Source organism: Lissotriton vulgaris, chromosome 5 (assembly GCF_964263255.1).
Source record: "Lissotriton vulgaris chromosome 5, aLisVul1.2, whole genome shotgun sequence".
Classification (NCBI taxonomy): domain Eukaryota; kingdom Metazoa; phylum Chordata; class Amphibia; order Caudata; family Salamandridae; genus Lissotriton; species Lissotriton vulgaris.
The window spans coordinates 1,593,051,590-1,593,071,473 of NC_141693.1; the positions used below are offsets into that span (position 1 = coordinate 1,593,051,590).

The 19,884-nt window shown below is 43.8% G+C and overlaps 1 protein-coding gene across 4 annotated transcripts in view; it reads left to right on the top strand.

Moving 5' to 3' along the window:
* NGDN (neuroguidin) overlaps positions 1–18,263 on the top strand; it is a 69,228-nt gene extending 50,965 nt beyond the window's left edge. For all 4 annotated transcript variants that reach the window (XM_086923719.1, XM_086923720.1, XM_086923718.1 and 1 more), the window contains exons 5-11: positions 8,673–8,757; positions 12,488–12,540; positions 12,936–13,044; positions 13,430–13,598; positions 14,772–14,928; positions 17,682–17,742; positions 18,134–18,263. In XM_086923719.1, coding sequence (XP_086779845.1) covers positions 8,673–8,757; positions 12,488–12,540; positions 12,936–13,044; positions 13,430–13,598; positions 14,772–14,928; positions 17,682–17,742; positions 18,134–18,153 — 654 coding nt within the window. In that variant the 3' untranslated portion in view covers positions 18,154–18,263. The remainder of the gene's footprint in view (positions 1–8,672; positions 8,758–12,487; positions 12,541–12,935; positions 13,045–13,429; positions 13,599–14,771; positions 14,929–17,681; positions 17,743–18,133) is intronic.
* Positions 18,264–19,884: the final 1,621 nt, after the last annotated feature.

Here is a 19,884-nt window from a genome sequence, read left to right on the forward strand (position 1 = left end):
AACCATCTCCTCCCCTCCCAGGGCTACACTCGCCAACTGACTGGGGGGGGGTGCACGCGGCGGTGCGTTCGCATTCGAATTCTTCATGGGACACTGGGGGTCATAATACCGGTGTCCCACCTGCCCACAAACGTAGCAGGTCAGGGGGCCCCTATGAACAGGTTTACCCGTCGGGGCCCCTGGCTTCTTTTCAGGGGGAGGTTGGGAACCCTTCCCTTGGTTCCCTTGGGGATTACTTTGGGGCCCTTTCTGGGACTCCTTCTGTTTACCCTTGTCCCCCCCACTCTTCTGCTAGGGACCCTGCCCACCTTTGGCTGAGTCTCCCACTGGACCCTTGTGAACCCTGGTACTGACCCAGCGGTCCGCCTCCTCAGCAAGTTTTCTAGGGTTAGATATCTTGCTATCAATAAGGTGCTGGCGCAGCTCTGGAAAACAGTTATTAGACAAATGCTCCCAAGCAAACAAATCATAAAGAGCTTCATAACTTTCCACTTTGCTGCCCTTTACCCAACCATCCATGGCTCTGCAAAAATAAGACACATATTCAACCCACGTCGTACCAGGCAACTTCTTACATTCTCTAAAAGCTTGTCTGTACTTCTCGGGGGTTAGGCCATACCGCAACATTAAAGCATCTTTCATATGAGCATACGACATCCTATCCTCAACAGGCATGTCTAACAGGGTATCTCTTCCCTCATTCACAAAGCGACCCCACAACCCCGCTCCCCAATCCTTCTCAGGGACCCGGTGGGCCAACAATGCTAACTCATATGCTTTAAACCACTGGCCAATATCCTCATTCTTATGATAATCCTTGATCACATCTTTGGGGAAATAAAACCTACTTTCTGCAGGCACAGATGGGATGCTGCCACCAGAGGGATTCAATTCTAACTTCTTAGCTTGGATGTCCAATTCCCTCAACTTGGTATCACGCTCCAAAGCTAACCTCTCTCTCTCAAAATCCAACCTTTTGGTCTCCATATCAGCTTCTCTCCTACCTCTTGCATTTTGTAACTCCAACTGCCCATTTATCTTTCGCCTTGCCATTTCAATGTTGTATGCACTCTCTTTCGCCCTTTATTCTCTTTCTTCAGGGGAAAGACCTTTGGAGGAAACACTGCTTCCGGGAGAGAGCACAGGCCCATTCACTGGCGCCTCCTCATCCCCTTCCACTGGCGGTACCACCACCGGTTCAGTGGGATCTCTGGACTCCAACCAGGCCTTCAATGCTTTGAGATAGTTTTCCTTAATCTTGAGACCTTTGGTAGGAACTTTAAACTGCTTGCAAAAGGATTTCAGCTGATTTAACGAGTAATCCTCGATCTTGCTTCTATCGAATTCCTCCACAACAACAACAGGGGCAGTGACTCCGGTGTCACTCATGGTCAAAACTGGCAGTGTTCAAAAAATCAAGCTTCAGAAAAGCAGAGAACCAAAATGGAATCCTTCCAAATTAGATTGTGGCTGCGCTATGGTCTGCTTTCACTATGTAGCGCACACTAATCACTGCACATGGGTCATACATGCAAGGTCCAAATCCTCCCCGCTGCGACCAATGTTAGAACCGGCTGTCTCTAGTTGGCAGAGGTATGCACTTCTGTCAAATAGGGACACACCTTTTCTAGGGCAAGGGGATCACACCCTTTGATAACCCCTGCTCACCCCCTTGGTAGCTTGGCAGAGCAGACAGGCTTCTCTCAGAGGCTGTGTGTTAAGCATTTATGACCACATACAGTAATAAAGTGGATACACTACAAATGGACACGACACAGTAGTATTATAAAAATAAGGATTTTTATATAAGGCTTAGCACAAGACCAAATAACGACAAAAATATACCACAGTCTTAATAAATACTCTTGGAAGGGAAAATAATAGCTCAAATGTAGTTTCTTCTTAGCACAAAGTCTTTCGTATCAAAAGCAACTCTTCTTCCTGGAAACACAGTTCTTGGCAACAATGTGACCCACACGGGAGTCACACGACGTCGAGGCAAAGTTAATCCAAAGGGTTCGGCGTCGACCGCGAGGAGCGCTACGTCGAGCCCGGGGTCACACGGACCCCCATCAACACAGTACCTTAGGAAAATGAAGCACACGATGATCAGCGGCGTCGAGCAATCCGGCGTCGCGTCTTCGGTGTCGATCAGGCCTCAGTAGTTGTCGATGATGATGTTGCAAGAGTAAGCAGCGCTCACGGCGTCGAGAGGGCACGAAGGCAATGCGATCAGCAGCGGCGCAGACACGGGGTCCCTTGGAGCTGGAGCCGAACTCACTACTCACTGGCGTTTCTGCTGGCGTCGATCGGGCCCGGCGGCCGGCGTCGAGGAAGCGGGACACTGGAGCCGTTACTCACGATGTCGAGCTAGATTCGGCGACGTCCATCGGCGTCGAGATTGCTGGTTTCTTTAGAGGTGCTGGATTCACAGGTTCCAGCAATCAGCACTTTAAGCAGATGAAGTCCTTTAGCCCTGTGACTTCAACAGGAGGCTGGCACTCTTCCAACCCTTGGAGATTTTCTTAGCAAAGTTTGAGAGCACACACAGTTCCTCTCTCCTGGTTCCTTGGCAAAAATAAAGGAGCAATGCAGGACTCCCCCCAGCAAACAGCACACTGGCAGAAGGAGTAGGCAAGTCCTTGGATCAGCAGGCTTCTTGTCCTTGGTTTCAGGGTTCCTTGTCAGAAGTGATCTAAATTCTTGGTTCAGGGGTCCTTCTCTTATACCCCTTTTTGGCTTTGATCCCTTTGTCCATGCAGGGGGATTTCCCAACATACTGGGTCTGTAGTGGGTGGAGCCGGGCAGAGGCACCTGGCCTATTCACTGAGCAGGGCTGGGTCCTTAGACGCCCAGCAGGAGGTGGAGCCAGCATTGTCACTGGCAGGAGCAGAGCTATCGGCCTCCTGGTAGGAGGTGGGGCCAGGATCGTCCATGGCAGGCACGGAGCCATCAGTCGCTTGGCAGGGGGTGGAGCCAGCATTGTATCAGGCAGGGCAGGCTATCGGCAACTACTCTCCCCCTACTCTCAACGCAAATGTCCCACTCATCCCACACTGACTCATTCAGACCTCTGGAGCCACCCAGCTCCTGTCACACACACGCAAAACCAGCAGAAACCAGAAATGGTTAGACAAGAAAATAGACACTTTCTAAAAGTGCTATTTTCAAACCCGGAGTCCATAAACCATCCACCCAAACGGATGCGTTATTAAACCCCGAGTTCAGGGATACCAAACTCGACATTGCACCATGCTCCCCGAGCCAGCTAGGATCATAGCATTAATAATCCTGGCGGCCCATTCTAACTAATGGAGAGCAGGTTACCTCGCAATAGTGAACAACGAATATGGCTGTAATTCACTATTAGGACATGCCACCTTGGTCAGGCCTGTCCTACCTTATGCTTACAATGCACCCTGCCCGTGGGCCTACCATAGGGGTGACTAACATGAAGCTAAGGGAAGGTTTAGGGACTGGCAAGTAGGTGTACTTACTCTCTTATTCCCAAAATAAAGTCCCTTCCCTCTTCTCCCCTCTCCTCTGGATAATACAATCAATATAGCGCGGGGATGCCTCCGGGTCACCAGGCGCTCTACAAATCGCTAAATAAATAAATAAACAGTCAGCGTGACAGTACTAGACCGCACGTGGGTCTGGCAACGGAAGACCCTCAGACATACTTTTACTGGGCCGCTCTTGTGGGTGGCACAACGTGTGCTGCAAGCCCACGAGCAGCATTTGTATTTACAAGCCCCGGCACTCCTGGTGCACTAGACTAGGGACTGACAGTAAACCAAATAAGCCAAACATGGAATTCAATCAATACAGTAATTTAACATCGGGAGCACTTACACTGTGGCACTGATCAGCAGTGGCACAGTGCCCAAAGCAGTATACCAGCAAAAACATCGTAAAACAGTGGAGGCCAACAGAAAAAATGGAGGAGAGACTCTAGCCAATGATGCCAGGTCTAACAGGGAATGACTGAAGTTAACCAGATTGTGGTCGGAGAGCAAGGAGGGTAGTTGCTGTCACTTTCAAGATTAACTGGAATTGTTTTGCATTTGTTTGCCGTACAGTTTCCTCCAGTTCAACCTGAACATGTTTATATATTTAAATGTTCCTATAGTGTGTGTGCACCCAGGAGTACTGGAGTGCTTTAGAATGTACTACAAGATTACAAGAGCTGTTGTCCACAAACAATGAGAATCAACGGAGACGAGAAGCGAAATGTGCAATAATCGGTAAATGTCATTTTAATTAATTTAAAGAACCGATTCCACCTGGTGAGATAAAGACTATTAACAGAAGATGGTCTCATTGACTCTTTCAGCCCTGCAGCCTGCACAATTCATTCCTTAATGCTTGAAATGCATTCTGTTTATTTTTAATGTTTCCTTTCCTTCCAAAGAGGATGCTGTACCTGAGTGGCTCTTGTGTTTTTCATCTTTGCTGATGCACTTTTTCTTTTGCCATTGTTAGAAAATTTTTGATTTGTTTTAAAGTTTATTACACCAGCGTTATTCAAAGAGAAAAATACTCAAGGAACTAAGGAAGAGGGTTTGCTCATAGCTGACATCCATGATTTTGACAATGAAAGATGATGGTCTTTATTTCCCATCATCTCAAATTAACCCCATCCCTGATATCCTCCAGAAGCTTTCTCATGTGGCTGCTGCATACCCTTCCTTCACAGTACTAGCATCAACACTGGCTAAATTATACGTACCAAGCCATCTTTCTGCGGTGGTTTCAACCGCAAGCCGGACTTTGATGTAGCATTTTTCACCAGTGAATTTTTTTTCAAGATTGAGATCATTAGCATTGAGAGATTCGAAGGGACAGGTCCGAAGTCGAGGACACGTGTCGACTTATCCTCTTTTCTGTAGCTTGAAATTACTGCTTTAGTTGCACATCCAAAGGAGCAGATCTTTGAGACCTGGATCTGAGCATTTACATTGCGCTTGTACACCTAGTTGGCCTCGGAATTCAGTTAGTGTGACTGGGTCACATACTCCAAAGATCACCATCATAGGCAGTTCTTTCCAACAGTAAGGAGAAGGAAACCTCACCTAGAATAAAGCTCAATCTAATGCCATATTTTAAGGTGTCTGGGCTGCCTGCCATTTCCATCTCCATTATTACACTGGAAAGTTTTGAGACTTAAACAGCTTCTTCTGTATCTTCCAGGGTTCAATCAAGCCTAATGTTGTTCTTCCTATCTGCAGCTCTGACAAAATGTTTTCGTTAAAGGTCAGAAATAGATCTAAAGTTCCTCCAGAGAATCTATTTGTTTTGAGTGGTTGCACAGTGGCAGCTTCTGTTCGTCTATATGCAGCTAAGAGATAAGGGTTAATGACCAATGTCATTGGGCACCACCATAAAAAGAAAAGTTATCATCGGGGTAAGGACGTTTTTAACACCAGCACCTTGACTTTGAGGGCTACTGGTTCAAATGCACTCTTCTGCCACAAAGATATGGAGGTGTTTATTATGAGCTCCCCAAAGAAGATGGAGTCTGTGAATGTATATGATTAGGCTGTATATGACCACACATTTTCTGATTTCGCTGGCTTGGTGACAAGGTGTTAGTTATACATAGACTCTATGGGCAGTAGATCAGGAGAGGGAAAAAAGCTATTAGCAGCCATTACAGGAACAGACAAAAACAACAATGGGTATGGCTCTAATCAGTAAGGCTGAGCCTGCAAATATCAAAAAAGAGAGAGGTTTTCAAAGATTTAGACGAACTAGGGGGGCTCAAACCAAACAATGCAAAGGTTCAATATGAAGGCTTGGCCGTGCACAAACTCTTGGTTGACAATCATAACTTCGAAAACAATTTGAACAACGCACAACCAGCCCTATCTGTCAAGACAGAGCATTAGTTTGATATACAACTTAAAACCAAAGGACCCCCTAGTTTGTCTAAATCTTTGTAAACCTCTCTCTTTTTTGTATATGGGGTCATGAGTATGTGTGCTAATGTTGAGCAGGATGATTGATAATATGTGGTATGAAAGATGAAAGTTTTGGGTGATTGAATTGGGTTATGATCTTTCAGATCTTCTTTTTGTACATAGATCAATTTTGTTTCAACACCAGCTGTAGTGTCTATATTTGTCTAACACTTTTTTACATTTCTTGTTAAAACTGGTGTCGTTTGCTTTGAGAAAAAGTTTATTAAAAAGTTGACCGTGCTTTTCAATTAAATAAAGATTATTGATTAATCGGGACACAGACTGGCCAGTTGCTTTTGTGTCCGGTATAGTTATTTGAGTAATTATCAGTACTGGCAACCAATACAGTAGTCTAATTCCTAGGAAATAAATACATTCAAAACCATCACTTTGTGAGAGAAAAAACAAAGGCACGGAATATTTTTTAGCCTTCTGAGTTGAAAGAAACGTCAGCTGACCACCGACTTCACATCTTCAGTCATAGATATGATGGAGTCGAATTTTACTCCAAAATTCTTTACAGTAGGAGCTGGGATAGGCCATGGTCTTACTCGAGGTGCCATAAAGGAATGTTCCAAAATGGTTATGGTTGGAAAGGCATTAGAACCTCCATTTTACTCCCATTTAGCATAAGGTAAATTTTGGTCACCCATTGTTGAACCTGGAGTGTGCAAGATTGGCATTGGGCAGTTACTGCCTCAAATCACTGGCTATTTTTAAGACAATCTGAGTGTCACCGTTATACACGTAAAGCTCAAACACATAGCACTGGATTATTTGGGGGATGGAGGCCATGTACAGGTTGAAGAGCAGAAGAGACAGAAAAGGGCCCCTGAATAGTAACTGTACTGTGGAGCACTAAGCTCCAGTAATGAATTGAAATGTCATGTTTAACAGAAAGCTATGTAACCAGGACAAGGCCTGGTGTCTTAACCTATCAAGAAACAACTGATGAATAACATTAGTGCTGCAGTAAGGTTGGTATCTGCATGTTGGTGCAGATCTAATGCTAGAATCACTCCTGACTCCGTGCTAACCAGCCCTAACTTTCGTGCACGTGCAGAAACAAACATGGAGAGGATGCAGCAACCATTCAATTCAAATTTTATTGTTTGATTACTAAAAATCATAACAAAAGGTTAAAACTATATGACTACCATAAAAACAGTGTCTGCAAAAAACTGCTCTCTATTAAAGTTTTGTCAAGTAAGGAAGTTGGGATATAGGCTAGTAATCGGACATAACTTGATCCAGGAAGGCTTTCTTCAACAACGGGGAACTGCGGTGACTTTAAACTCTTGATGGACTCTGCTTGTTGAGGGCAGATACCAGTTTACAGAGACGTCTAAGAATTCTTGCAGACACCGAGTGTTTAGGAGAACTAGATCATTTTCTTTCACTCATTATTGAAGGAAGACATCATCAGTTAATATTGGTGAAATTACTTTCACTGAATAGTTCTGAATAGTGCTCACTTCAATTTCCTCCACCTTAGCAGAGATACAGACAGTCGGGCATATACAGTAGGCTGTTTCCCCACTAGTGTGAAAAGAGACAATTGACACATTCTCCATTTGTTTACAGGGATTTACTTGAGTTTCTTTGATATAGAAGAAAATAACTGATCTTGCAGATGTGACATATCCTACGAGATAAGCCAAATAGGCAGTCTGTTCATCTTCAGCATAGATTTATGTGTAATTTGCAGGTTCCAAGTTTAAATCCAGGAAGAAACTGGGTTCAACTGTCAGCATCCCAAAGCGGAGAACATTAGTACCACTTATTTGGCACGTATTTTAGTGCATACCTTTCCCCAAGAGTCAGTATGTTTATGTTATGCTATATAAATTCAACTAATATTGAGAGCAGGGGTTTGAACGCTGGAATGAAGTTGAAAGTAGTCGGATATCACTGAAACGTAAGTACTGTTATTTCTATTTTATTTCTATTTGAGGTCCTACATTAACAGAGTTTGTGACTTCTGTTGATGTTTATTCTCCGACCACCTTTGGAGATTTAGATATGCATTTGAATGAACATATGGGTTGTAGCACAGCCTGTTTGTGTCATGGTCTTGGGGATGGAAACGAAAGATTGAACACTGCAAAGCGCAGCCGATTCTGATACTTTGATTTATTAAGTTCTAGATAGTTGCACTACAATCTGAGGACTAGACCCCACAAAAACGTTGGCTAAATCCTTCTAGTCACCTTGCGTGATCTAATGCTGTTCCCTTTATCTCTATGTTCTAATTTGGGTACGTCAGTTTCAACAATAGGGCATGTCATAATTATGTCACAGAATAACTATAGCCCCCTCTCTGTACTTCTAATCACAGAATAGCTTAACCAGTTGCCAGTCTTTGCAGTTAGCAAACATATAGTCAAGAATAATCGTTTCACCAGCCAAGCATTGCGTTCCTGCAGTGAGGAGCGTCCGAGTTGTTGAAGACTCCTGTAAACCTCATAAAAATTCCACACCGGAACTCATGAGATGTATTTGCTTGTAGCCCAGCAATGGGATTCAAAAATATTTTCAGGTTTTAGCTGTGTTCTAGATCTAGAATGTGGAAGCCTATTGCTTTGACACCACTTGGGTACGCTTTTATTTTGTATGTTAGCAGAGCTGTATAGGTATAGAGGAGCTTGTCTCCAGTATGTGTCAAATTCTTCATTACTGCTCATTCCACTCACTCCCTTTTCGCTGCAGATTTTGGAAAAGATGCGACCAACGGAGCAGAAGCTTAAGTACCAGATCGATAAGCTAGTGCGAGCGGCCATCACCGGCAGTGGGGGTGAGTAGGCTTTGGGGGGCTAGTCCTTTTTGTTCTAACACTCCAGGTCCTCCTGAAAAAAGGTCTAAATATTTCCTGCTGCCACACCTTTGCAAGCTCCATAACACAAATTCTCTTGAACATGTAGCTTTGGGGTTACCCACTCTCTGATATATGAATCTGGGTGTGATAGGTACAAATTATTTGTTTGAAATGTCTTTGTCCTTTATATTTGCATTAATGCCGGCCAAAAACCCAACAACGTTTCTGAGTTTTGCAAACAATTTATATTATTCTGTTGCTTCACCACTCTTAGAGTGAAGAAGCCTGCTTTTTTTTCTAGCCACTTTCACTCTGTTCCGTTCTAGTTGAGATACAATAGCAGGCAGGATGTACTAGAGAGGATTGCGCCAAGATGGCATAGGGAATAAGATTGAACTTCTCCCCCTCTTTTTTATTTGTAATCCACCTCTCTGCTGGTTATGGTTGCAAATAGCACCAAGACAACTTTTTAGGTAGGAGACGAAAAATGGCTTTGAACTTCAGATAGTTCATGGTAAGCCTAGTCTGTCTCGATCCCTACAGTTTGGTGAAAATGCGTTGTTATTGGTATTCATGGGTCCCGTAAGTTAAGGAATTTTTCAAAAGATTGCTCTCCCAGGTTCACTGCAGAAGGGTTCCAGCATGGACCCGGTGATTCTGTTGGCTCTGTCTGATCCCCCTGGAAAACCACATATTGTCAAAAAGGTAGTTCATAATCATGCCACATGAACCCAGGAGGCCTAATGCTTTTAAAACCACCATACTGTGTCAATGTACATGTGCTTCAATGCCAGCATACTTTCTGGGGCCATATCGTTGTGCCCTTTGAGGTAAACGCTGGATATGGAGTAGGCCCTTTGAGTGCCTACCAGAGGAAATAAACTTTTATTGTAAAAGGAGCTTGGACTTATTAGATGAATCAAGCCATCTTGAGTCTGGAACATTCTAAGCGATCTTTTTAGCTTTTATGATTTATATCACTGCTTTATGTTATGATTGCTCCCTCATCCTAAAGTTCAGTTCTCAGTTGGAACTGCTAAAAGCTAGGGGTTCCATTTGGGGCCCAATTCCTTGGTGTCCCTTTCACCATACATCCTCGTCTCGAATGACCGTTTTTAAGATGCAGGCTCCAAATATGTATTTTTAATTTATTTCATTCTCTCAGGGCACTATAGTAGGCATTACATCTGCCCTCAATAAAGATACTAAGACTGATTTATTTCTTAAACCTGTCTTTAGAAACTTGAACTGCACAACCATAGTTCGAGCATGGGTTACCAGATCCTCCTGTAGTTTTGAACTGAACTCTGAGACGCTTGGCTCCCTAAAATTTCTCCAGTGATTTTACTGGTCTAGGGTACTTGTTTTTTTTAATTAATTTTTTTATTGCATTTTACCAGTAGTACCTCACATATTTGAGTGTTCCATGACTAGTAGTCCATGATCATCATACATGCAGTTAAGTGTACCAGGCATCTATGGCTCCCGCCTCCTAAGCTTCCTTTCAGGGACCAGCGCAGGAAAGGCAGTGGCTTGTTAGTGATGACGGAAATATATTTTTTATGAGGAAAAGAGAAAAGGAACATTAGAACAGTAACTTCCGCCTGGCCCGGTAATGGAGAGATGTGTACTGTGAATGATGGAAATGCATCACGTATACTAGTGACAGCAGCCCAACTAGTCTGCTTCTTTCAGCTCGCTTCTGGGGTGCAGCTTGGATGGCATCACAGGGGGTGGTTACTGTGTATCAAGTGTAATTCAGCGGGGCATGCTGTGTGTGTCTACAACAGAGATCCTTTAGTTCGCTCCAGAGGTCCACTATGTGGACTAGGATCCATGTTTGTGTGGTTGGATTTTGGTTTTTTACTAGAAGATCAGCAGATGGGATTTCAGCTATGTGTGTTGCCCACCATTGAACCCGGAACCATTGAGGTGGGGTCAGATGCAGGGAGGTGCATTACAATCTTTTTGTCTGCCACTTCTCCCCATTGGCCAATATATTTTGCTTATCAACACTGTAGTAAATTCAAATTCTTGAAGTCACCTGGCCCAAGATAACATCAGCCCCTTTTTAAGAATTCCATTCTTAATAAGTCCTATTTTATAATGATTAGTACTACAAGGTCTGCTATTGAAAAGGAGGCATAGCATGTGTTGCATACCCAAACTCTAAAGGCAGATGGACTCAAGCAGCCTACAAAGCCAATTTGTTTCTGAGACGCCAGTATGATCTCAGTCTGCAGCCTTTGTAGAGCAAGCATTTGCAATGCAATAGATCTCGCATTTACGAAACTCAAAAATGCGAGATCTATTGCATTGTAAATGGTTGTTTTCAAAAGCGCCTCAAGACACACTTTCAGTTTAATGGTGGCCGTGCCCCTTTCTTTAGACACGGCTCGTCTAAAGAAAGGAGTGTGGCTGCCATTAATGTGACAGTGCGGCATGGGGTGATTTACAAACAAAAGTTAAATAAAAAAGGGGGGGGGGCAGCCATGTTCGGCGTCGCAAAGTGGCCGCAACTAAATATAAAGGTGCAGCCGCCACTGTGACTTGCTGTGTTATAAGAAAAAGAAATAAAGCCTCACGAACGAGCATGGTGAATAGCATTGAACAAAATACAAAGCACCAACCCACGTAACAGGGATGTCTTCATGGGAGGTTACAAATGAAGACAAGGCAGTACTAAGGAGGGACTAACAAGCCTCTTAACAAATTAGAAGCCAACATTTACCAATGACATTGACACAAGCCAATGAAAAATGATGGGCTTCAAGTCCATATCTCAATATAGCATGCCTCGCAGAGCAACGCATGCGCTGCCCAGGCTCAACCTAAAAACAACCACTTTCCTAAAACTGAAGATGCTCCTACATTGAGACAATGTACTTGTGATTAGTTACGTAACATGAAAAGATAACTTGATAAATGTTTCACCATTTTACACAGTTTTCCTATACTGGTATTTAAAGCTATCCATTACACAAGTATATGAAGATTAAAACAAAAAGACCTCTATCAAAATAAAAAAAGATAAATGGTATATGTCTGCTGCCTATCAGGATCACTGTGTGACGAGCGAGAGGAAGGGCTGAGGAGTGTAAGGGAACTGTTGAAGGAAGTGGGCAATGTGTGGAGGGTTAGGGAGCAGCCCCTGCTGAGGAGAAAGCTGGTCTGCTGCGGTACAGGGAGTGGGTGTCGAGGGAGGGAGCTTCACATGATCCTAGGAGGGGCATTTAGGAGTAGCAGGAACTGCTGAAGAGAAGACAACTAGAGAAGGATCTGGTGAATAGTCCTGGTCTAAATAGTTTGTCCAGACCCATTGACTATTTTGATGACCCACTTCAAAGCCCTCAGATCTCCTTAATTGAGAATGTTGTAACAGCACAAGGAAATTCTACACAATGAGTCTGCCTAATCAACAGATGTATTAAATATTTTTTTTAACTTGCAAGTACAGGTTCTAGATTTGAATATAAAAAATATTTGAGTTCTTCAAAACTCAATTGTACATAATTTAGTTGATTACATTTCAACACGCTTCGTTTGTACCAGGCCCATGTGGATTGTAGAATGTAGGAGAGCAGGGTCTTCAAAGAAGGGAGAGTGTCAACTACTGAGGGAAGGAATATAGTTCAGCCAGATCTGAAAGGGAGGGCACAGGGAGAATATTGTCCCCATTGTTGGTTAACTGCTCCATTCTTTATTACAGGAGAAAACGACCCACTTCGATTCAAGCCAAATCCAGACAACATGACGAGCAAGGTAGGATGTGTTGAGAGAAAGGGCAAAGTCCTTTGGGGCGTAGAGTGCAGAACGGGGCTAAGCCGTGCAGAAAAAAACCCTATGAAAAATGACGGGGCTAAGCCCTGTGGGAGAAAAAGTCCAGTACCCTGAGGGATTAGAAGGGTCGATACTAGGAAGATGTTCCAGAACACTAGTGGAAGGGAAGGGCTGGATCCTTGAAGGAGAAGGAACAAACGCCTCGAAAGGGTAAGGGATGTGAACCCTTGACTGTGGTCTGTAGATGAGGGGCTGAAGACTGGAAGGGTAGGTGTACGAGCCTATGGGGAGCTGGACCAAAGTCATGGAAGTTGGGCAGGGGCAGCAGTGAATCACTCTCTATTTGTGGTACTTTTTATTTTTATTTTTTTTTGTAGCTCAATGAATCTGATGAGGAAGATGAAGGTGGCACTAACGAAGCTGGCAAAAAATCATCTGGGAAGTTCCGAAAATATATCCCCCCACGTTTAGCCCCAGTACATTATGGTATGTTCCCAACTAACCACACCAATTAACTGTTAGTAAATGTAGCTGCACCCACAGGTACGATTTTATATATTTTTAAGCCAGCCATTAGCCAGACTTATTATACTAGTTTGACAGTGCTGTGGACTGAAGCACTCGCTTCCGGGGTCTGTGTGTAACATGCTGCCTGCAAGTTTCAAACCTGGTGAAATAGAAGCGAGCAAGTTACCAGCTGAACTAAGATCCATGTGTGCTTTTCAAGGTTCTAGATTCTGAACCCAGTGAAATATGTCAGTGGATTAACAGGTGTGTGGAGAGCGGAAACCACAGGAGTGTGGGTTTCCTTATGTGAAATGGTTCGGTGACCGGTGCAATAACTCTAACCATCTCTTGGGTGATCCACCAGATGACACGGAGGCAGAACGCGAAAAAAAGGTGCTGGATCGTGCCAAGAAGCGGGCGCTGAGCAGCTCGGTGATCCGTGAGCTCCAGGAACAGTACTCTGAGGCTCCTGAGGAGATCCGTGAGGGGCGGAGCTATCACATGATGCAGCAGGGCAAGGACGACCTTCACAGGTGAGGTGATGGGAGTAGAGAGGGGCCTCTGGTGAGTGAGGACCATGGTCAGGAGCACAGATGACTGCAGAGTGGAGGGGTGCCCAGGTCCGTGAGGATGTGGTGGAGGAGAGAGCTTTACTGGTGAAGGTTGGGAGCAAGGAATAGAGAGGGTTAGAGCGGTGCTGGGACTGGAGAATAAAAGAGCAGTATAGGGAACTGAGTAAGTGAGTTAGAGGGAGAAGCTGTAGAGGTGATTGATGGATTAAAGCACTTAATAGATGCTTCAATCAGCTGCAGGAGCTACATATGTGAATGAGGGAGCAGGGAGTTGTTGAGGCGAGAACAGCCTAGTACCTGTTGTTGCGGTGGGTGGGTAGCAGAGGGAACTCAAAGGCTGAGGCAGAGCCTCCATATTGTGCATGCATTTCCTGCTTTGTCCATCTCCCCCAGTCTTCTGTCTCCCATATCCACAGGTTATGCTCTCCACCATTCTGTGCCTTCTTTCTCCTGCATACCAGTCTTTCCTTCTTTATATCGAACTCTTCCCTTCCTTCTTTCCATTCCCTCGTAGCCCTCATATTTTTTTCTCACAGCTTTCTCGCACTCTTCTTGTTCCCTTTTCTTCATGATCACACCTCTTTCGCTGGGGCATCTTTCTCTCAATTTCTTTATTTTCTGCTGTAATCTTTGACTTTTTACCCTTTCCCCAATCCTTTTGAGCCGGTCTGATATTTGGCTGATGCCACTTCTCTTTAGCTATTGCCCATCCATGATTCTTGCCTTTGCTCTTTAATCCTCGCCACTCCAGCTATTTGTCCTTTGACCCTTCCTGCTTTATTTTTCCTACAAGTGGCGTTTCCCCTCAATACTTGAACTCTATTTCCTCTTTTCTTTTGACCACCGTTTGCCGCATTTTGACCTTTTGTTTTCTTTTTATTTTGAATATGTACTTTGACATTTGTTCTTCCTTCTTTTTGACCCTTCATTTTGAATGTTGCACCTTTCCTTTGACGTTTACTTTTCTACTCTTTAACTCTTTCTCCTATTACCTTTGCCTTGGCCCTGCTGTTCTATATCCTTTGTGCTCCGGAAATTTTGGTGATCCTTAACTGGCCCTTTCCTTATGGCCCTTTGCTTATATTATGTGTTCCTTGGTTGTATGCTTTAATTCTTGTCCGATAACCCACATAGAACACGCTACGAAGAGTCTATGATGGTTCGGCTAAACATGACCCGGAAGGAGAAAATTCAGAAGAGGCGAGCCATGTCCATGACGTCTCAACTGCAATCACTGACACACTTCAGGGACATTAGTGCACTGACCGGTGGACCTGGAGGCCCAAGCGAGGTAAGAGTGGTGTAGAGATACTATTTAGTCAAAGACCAATAGTAAAACCAAAAAAAAGACTCTTGTACAAGGGCCACCAGTTTGTCAAAAGTTTTAAAAATTATGCACGTGGCTATGAGCTTCACTGTTTGAAGGAGATGACCTACATGGTGGCAAGCCAAAATACTGTTTTGAGGAGAGCAAAATAATATTGGCAAGGAAAAAAATGAATTCTTATTTATTTATAAATGTTATATAGCGCGAACATGACCCAAGCAGGTGTTAAAGCGCTTCACAGAAGAACAAGGATAACAGAGAGGGAGACAAGTAGATAAAACAACAATCTGAGCGTGCAGGATAAACGAGTAAACAAAAGTACCGAAGTATCGCAACACCACATAAATACAGTAAATGAGCATACGTGCGAGGAGGAAGATTTCAGTGAATATTTATCATTTAGACATCACCAAACAGTGTCTTGAATGAAAGGTGCGGTTAGATGTAGCAAGTTTAAAGTTCTGTCCAGCCTTATCCTATATGTGCAGAAAATGCATGGAAAATGGCTAGATTAGAGTTTTCTCATGTACAGAGAATGAGGAAAGAACTGTAATTGGGAAGTGCTGATGGAAGAAGATAATTGCGATGTTGGCTGAATCAGGTCATCTTAAATTACCACCTCGGGTCATGGGTGGTTTTATTCCTTTTTACTAGCTCTTAGCAGCAATTTCGGCTTCCACCTGCTACGACCTCGCCTTTAACTCTTAATTGTTGGGTTCCCGAAGGAAGTGTTCTAACCTCTTCACTGTATATGTTAGCAAACTCCTACACTCAAAAGGTATGAATTTCAATGTTCATGCTGATGATACCTAGCTTATAATTAGACTGTGCGTGAAACCTGTTGTCGGCTGCACAAGTCTAAGAATGTTCAAGTTCAGTCTAGGAGCAGAAAGGGGCCATTGGCTGAAACGTAGTGTAGATCAAACTGTATTTATCCGAAATCTGCTTGAAAACTAATGGCCTAGGCATAGGTAAACTACCAATGTCTGTAAAACCAGATTGTAACCCGGGGTTAATTTGATTCCTGCCTCATCATGGCTATTAGAGTATCAACCTTGATTTCATCTTTTTCGTTTCCTCAAGTGCGCTGCACAGTGGCCACCTCAGCAGGCTCTTACAGAAGGGGAGGGTGTGATGGTGGCAAGCACCACGTTGGGCAGATATTCACCACCACCACATAGAGAGCAGGGGTGATGCTATTTCAGTCTCATCCTGAGGAACATTTCTACTTACTCTTTGGATCAGATAGACAGCAACTGTTTTAGCTTGACAATTCCAGAAGATCTACTACGGTTGCTGTCAAACTCAATATTTTGACTTTCCTCAAGGACGTATATATGCAGTAACATTTCAAATGCTGAAGCACAGGGCTACATTAAAGCACTTGCCCCTTTTGTTCCTGGTCTGATGAATCCATTATAGATATTCCTCAGCTCTAGCAGCAAATATGTCAACAGTGCCAAGAATGTGAAACAAATGCAAGCCACCAGATCAGCATCTGACTTTCTTGAAGCTGGATCCCGCTGTAGATTTAGTAATTGTCTGAAAAGCGAAAAAGAAGTATTGTAACTCTCCTTCAGCCAAAATCAGACGGAGTGTGAGATATGGCACTACTCCATTACAGCCCCAACAGTAATTAGTTTCATGGTATTGGTGGGGCATTTTTATTGTTCTTCATGGGAAATGGTGAGGAAATATGCAGATGAAGTATCAAAAAGAAAAATTGCAGTATTTTCTGAAAGTCCTAAATGTACGCATGCTGGTGTCGACTCGATCATTAGTGCACTGGCTGACACAGTAGGTTTGGCAGCCTATGGATGCTGTCACTTCATACCTATGAGAACATCATGGTTGGATTCGTTTAAATCCAGACTGGCATCAGCAAATCCTAAACCTCCCGTTCTACAGACACACAAAAGATGATGTTTAGAATGTATTCAATATGTCTATCCTCTGGCATTCGCTCAGGGTAGCATTCCAAGCTATAATTTAATATTTTCATTGAACATGTGAGGGAGAGAGTAGTAAAACCTTGCAAATATGAAGGCAATGCATCAAGGTGCTTTGTCATAAGCTAAAGGAGACCAACAAAAGAGTTCAGATCCATCTTGGAACCACGAGCAACCAACAATTGGACGAAGAAAGAAAAATTCTGATTGTTGGCACTGAAGTCTCTTTCCAGATCTTTAACAGCGAGATCACACATGCGCCCTAGATCTGCAGAATATATATTTTCGCATCCCTTCAAATCACAAGAATGGCCTATGATTGTCGGTGCAAAAAGTTTTTATTTTCAATGCAAGATCCTTCTATTGAGCCTAGAACCAGTGCTGAGGGTGTTTTCCACGTGCATGGTAGTGGTAGAAGCCCAGGTCAGAAGATAACACATTTATGTTTACCCCTAGCTAATGATTGGCATCTCAGAAGAAGTCCCAAAACGAAGCTGTAGCAAATCTTTCAGACACACTGGGACGACCAACACATGCTGGGACTGCATAGTAACTTTAACATGTCACCAGCCTTCCCGGTACGGGTTATCCACTACTTCGCAACTGTGATACACCTTGAGCAGGCAAAAGTGTTTCTTTGGGAAGAGGACCCAGGGGATTGGTCAGATTTGGAATGCTGTGTGTTCAAGTGCCCTGTATCTGAAAAGGAGTTGTTAACCAATGTAAGTTACCTTCCTGCTGGGTTCTAATCTCTTCATTTCTTTGCAGGACTTTGTGCCATCTGTGAAAAAGAAGAAGACCACACATACACGTAAAGGGAAAAAGAAAGGTATGTTCTTCCCCTGCACTCTCACCACACTCTCATCTCGCCCAGTTCAGTCCTATCTCCATATTAATCCACTCTGAGCCGCCACCTACCTTGGCCATGCATCTTACACCAGATTAGCTCCCACCTGTCACCCCCATTGTATCCCTTTACTTACTCCTACGCTTCCAATGAACACCAATCTCCTGTTGTAACTCCCACAAGCCGCCACTTTCCTCGATCCTGCCAGGGAATTATCAACTTCTTCCTTATTCACATAAAAAATAAAATCTGCACACTGTACGCCTCAGTTTACTGTACACAATCTCTCCCCTTTCTTCTCAAGTGATGTCTGAACACATGTATTTTTTCCCTTCTAGTCTCTAATATGTTTTTCCTGGTTTTGTCCCATTAGGTTTCCGGAAAAGAAGATAATCTTTTTTCCTCCTGTCGATAATTTGTTCCTAGAAATGTTCTGTACAATATACATTTAATTAAAAAAAAATTAGGGCAGCTTGACTATAAATAAACTGCTTCAGAAAATGTATTGCGTATTGTTTCTTTGAGCAGTTTTGAGGAAGATGGAAAACCTAAATATAATAGGATTCGATTCTTGATCTGTAAAACAAAAAATAAATTCTCTTAATATTGAAAACCTCTGCTAGCATGCAGAATCATGGAACACTTTTAAAGTGGAGAGAAACGATCTCTTCAATTGAACAATAATGGATATCTTAAAATATTTTCTGTAATGCCTGCTTTAATAGATGTTAAAAAAGGAACTTTAAAGAAGCAGTTCAAACACATATGGCAATCATGCGGCTTCTCTATTTATCGTAGAAATTGTTTCCATAGCCTCGTAGCTTGCCATAGAGGGCACTACATAGCTATTGCTCAGTTGCAGAAAGTCCTCCAAGGAGCTCCACAGTCCCAGCAAAGAGCACGTTGACCGTTTATCCATCGGTTATTTTTACATCTCAGTAAGTTTCCTGGCTCTGCGATTTCACTTTTCTTCTGTCTTTTTTTTTTTTATTTTTTTTTATTGAACCTTTATTTGTACTACACGCAGTTACAAGTATGGGCCTACAACCATCCCGGCCGGCTGCTAAACCGAGCGAGAATACTGCAAGCAATATGTATAGTTATAGCAGTTCGAAACCCGGGGTCATAAAATAACAGCACATAGCTTGTAATCAGACACAACAGCTTGAAATCAGGATTTAAGAGGTTCATTTTCAAATAAGGAACTAAGGAAGAGGTGTCGCACAGTCGTACACAGTCCCGCAATAGTGTGCAAATCAGGATATCTACAAACTGTAGTAATACGGAGGAAATATCAGGGGGTAAGATATACAAAGCAGAAGAAATGCAGGCGCAACCCCAGCGTGTAGCAAGTCTAACCCCCGCCCCTCAACACCAAACATACCGCAAAGAGCATGAGCGACGACGACACTAAAAAGAGAAGAAAGACTAAAGGCCCATATAAACCAATATCGATCAACCACCCATCCCGCAACCCCCCACCCTGCACACCCGCAGAAGGCCATGGCCTACCCCCCCAGCAGCGTGCCTGTCGCCCTAATAGAGACCCGAAATGAGGAAAGAGGAAAAGAAAATAAGCGGAGGAGGGCCCTCATCGTGCCGCCCGGCCCCGCCCTTCGCCCCTACACCTCAGAAATCCCAGAAAGGAAGTAGTACTGTAATGAAGAATAACAAATCCCAAGCACAATAGCGATGAAATATCGATCGAACATACCCACTGCACCGTCTGCCAACAATAAAGCCAATAGACCATGAACCACTTCATCCCTGACCCTGTCTGGCAGCGGTACCGCCAGAAGTCCACACATTAATCAATTTAAAGCCCAGTCCTGAGGGTCCAAACAATATGGGTGGGTCCGGTTGGGGCGCAGCCCCAGAAGAGCACAACAACCCAAGTCCATCTAAGTATAGACAGCAAAGATCAGGCAACATCAGCGCCGGTCTCGGGAACTTCCCAAAGCTCACAGATAATAACACCATCCAGGAGAGGAAAGTCACACAGTTTGGCCAGCGCCGCGACATAACCAGACCAGTCCAAGAGGGAAAACAGCGCTCCATCCCCAGCCGCCAGTTGGACATGTGTCCCAAGGAGACATCCATACGAGCGATCAAGTCGGTCCGCGT